Here is a 2,711-nt window from a genome sequence, read left to right as displayed (position 1 = left end):
GTACACGTCGGCCGGCGCGCCGTAGTTGGTGCCCGAAATCACTTCCGGCGCCATCCACTGGTACGTGCCGATGCCGTTGGTCATGAGGTCGTCTTCTTCCGCGACGCGGGAGGCACCAAAGTCCGTGAGCTTGGTGCCCTTAACCGAGTCGAGGAGGACGTTGCGGGACTTGAGGTCGCGATGGATGATCGGTGGCTTGTACGTGTGGAGGTAGACGAGGCCCCGGATGATGCTGAGGATGCACTGGTACTTTTGGTCCCAGGTAAACTGCGCCGGCGACTGGTTGACGAGGTAGCTACGGAGGTCGCCGAGGTCCATAAACTCGACGACGCACTCGATCTCGATCGGACGGGTCCAGCTGGCGCCGACAAACTTGACAATGTAGTCGCTGCTCATCCTAAAATGTACAAGTTGTCAGAGTTCGTTGCCACATCGTGATAGAGTTGAACGCACTGCGACATGAGGACGATTTCGTCAATGAACTTTTGAACACTGCGCGCCTCTTGGTTCTTCATGCGCTTGATCGCGACTTGCTTGCCGCCGTACGAGCCGAGCCAGACTTCGCCAAACGCACCGGAGGCGAGCGGCTTGTTGGAGGTGACGTAGAGATCCGAGAGCTCGAGACGGTGGTGCAGTAGTGGCTTGACGTCGAGGATGATGTCGGCGTCGGGGTAGCCGATATAGCCGCGTGACCGGCTGGTCCCGTTAGAAGGACCGCCAGTGCCGTTGGAAGGGCCACCGGTGCCGTTGGTACCGATCGTGAGGCTGCCAGTGCCTATCGTGAGGCCGCCGGTACCATTGGTATAGCCGGTTCCGTTGGTATGGCCGCCTGTGCCGTTCGTTTCCTTGCAGTCGTTGGGCGCTCGGTACGGAAAGTCATCGGTGGGCGGCGCTGGCTGGTGCTGGCGCTTGCGGCGAATGATGAAAAAGGCAATCACGGCGACGACGGCAACGACGCCGACAGCAACACCGACGATCAGGCCCGTGTCTACGTCGTGTCGTTAGCAACTGTTGATTGTCATCGCCGATGCAGACGTACTGCTGCCACCCGACGTCGACGGCTCGGACATTGTTGCATTGCCTAGGCGTCAAGAGTGAGACATCGGACGCTAGAATGGAAGACGTCGTCGTACCCGACCCGGCCACGACGCACGCCGTGACTGAGACCTTAGACGTGCTTTCCCAGAGCTTCTTGATCGACCCACCAGCGGCCGTACACGCAGCGGCGTCGGTCGCCACCGCGTAGTTGATGGTGTACCCCGTCGGCGTGTCGGTCTCTTCGTCTCCATTCCACGGCTGCAGCTTGTTGAGGGCGGTGAACGATGACGCATCCAGCGTAATGTTGGTGAGGCTCGAGCAGTTGATCATGTTGCTACGAAGATAGTCAGCAAGAAGGAACCTCATGCGATAGTTCTGTACACGAAGGCAAGCTTGGAAGACAGCTGCACGTTGGCGAATGTCGTCAGATAATCATTGTTGGGAATGTACCTACAAGCAGCCGCTGTCGTGAGAATCGGAAAAGCGGGATTAGGGGCGAGCTACAGGTATTCCAGCGAGCGCAAGTCGACGTTGCTAAGGGTCTTGAAATTATTGTCGGCAATGTTCCTAGCGTCATAAATGGTAATAAACTCGAAAAGTGACAAATGGAATCGTACAAAAACACGAGATTCTTGGGCAAATAGACGAGGTCTGTGAGGTAGTTGCTCTGAATCGCCCTACAAGATACAATAAGGTACGCTGGAGTGAGAAGAGAGAGTACAGTACAGTTGCGTAAGCGTCGTCGGAAGGAACTGCGGAATGTTGTTCATCTTGTTGTTCATGAGCACACTAAGAGATTTCATCTAAATGAGCGACTTGCCCTCATCGTTGCATCAGTAGCATACATGAGGTCGAGGTTGGTCGGCCATTTGACGCCGACATTGGGAAAGTTGACGGGGCTGTTGAGAATTCCCCTACCATCGCATTCGTCAAGACGCCATTCCCAACGATCAACTGCCACGTACAAGGTCTTGACCGAGCTCCACTGCGTCAGCGCCGTGTTGTCAAGGTCGATCTTGGTCACATTGTCGAAAGTCCTAGCACCGACGTCTTTTCAGCACCCACACAGAGGCCAAGGCGAGCGTACAAGGTTTTCACGGTGTTGGGCAAGCTCATGCGCGCAATCGTGAGCGACGCCGAGTCCTTCATGGTCCTACGGAGCGTCGTGAGGAGGCATGCCTGGCGGGTTCGCTTGCTTATCGTACAGGTCGCCGGCCGTGTAGTCGGCCAACTTGCCGACGCCAGTCCAGCCCGCGAACGTCTTGTTGGTCCCGTAGTCGATGGTCACGTTGCGGTCGCACTCGTTGTTGGTCGCACAGAGCGTGATAGAGGCCGAGCAGTTGCCATCGGCGACTAGCAGCCAGCCCGATGGGTAGTCCTTGTACGGGCAGACCGCTGCGTGAACGCTGAAGACGGCGGCCGCAAGTACGAGCTTGGCTGCGAGCATGCTATTTGGCGAGTGAGAGAGACATGCCCCAAGTTACACGTCACAACCTCGCACAATGACGTCGGCGGGTGTCGCTTGGTGGAAATCAAAATGCACATGTGGGATTTTCGTTGGAGCTTTTGTTTTGTATGAAAAACACACACATTTCTCACGGACCAATGGAAGGTCGAATACGTGGCAGCATGTGAAGGCGCGACACGACGACGGGTTCAAGGACCTTGGACAT

At 56.4% G+C, this 2,711-nt stretch overlaps 1 protein-coding gene across 1 annotated transcript in view; it reads right to left on the bottom strand.

The window, feature by feature from the left end:
* The window catches only part of SPRG_22328 (TKL protein kinase), a gene marked incomplete at both ends in the record, with an annotated part of 2,825 nt that extends 340 nt beyond the window's left edge, over positions 1-2,485 (bottom strand). The window contains 12 exons of the mRNA XM_012353316.1: positions 7-397; positions 454-988; positions 1,040-1,081; positions 1,134-1,372; positions 1,420-1,488; positions 1,543-1,605; positions 1,656-1,715; positions 1,765-1,827; positions 1,884-1,952; positions 2,004-2,075; positions 2,126-2,191; positions 2,244-2,485. Of these exons, the coding sequence (XP_012208706.1) occupies positions 7-397; positions 454-988; positions 1,040-1,081; positions 1,134-1,372; positions 1,420-1,488; positions 1,543-1,605; positions 1,656-1,715; positions 1,765-1,827; positions 1,884-1,952; positions 2,004-2,075; positions 2,126-2,191; positions 2,244-2,485 (1,911 nt within the window). The remainder of the gene's footprint in view (positions 1-6; positions 398-453; positions 989-1,039; positions 1,082-1,133; positions 1,373-1,419; positions 1,489-1,542; positions 1,606-1,655; positions 1,716-1,764; positions 1,828-1,883; positions 1,953-2,003; positions 2,076-2,125; positions 2,192-2,243) is intronic.
* Between the last annotated feature and the right edge of the window lie 226 nt (positions 2,486-2,711).

Source organism: Saprolegnia parasitica (assembly GCF_000151545.1).
Source record: "Saprolegnia parasitica CBS 223.65 unplaced genomic scaffold supercont2.120, whole genome shotgun sequence".
NCBI classification, from domain to species: Eukaryota; Oomycota; class Saprolegniomycetes; order Saprolegniales; family Saprolegniaceae; genus Saprolegnia; species Saprolegnia parasitica.
Note: the sequence above shows the minus strand (reverse complement) of the source record. Positions and strands in the feature narration are given on the sequence as shown.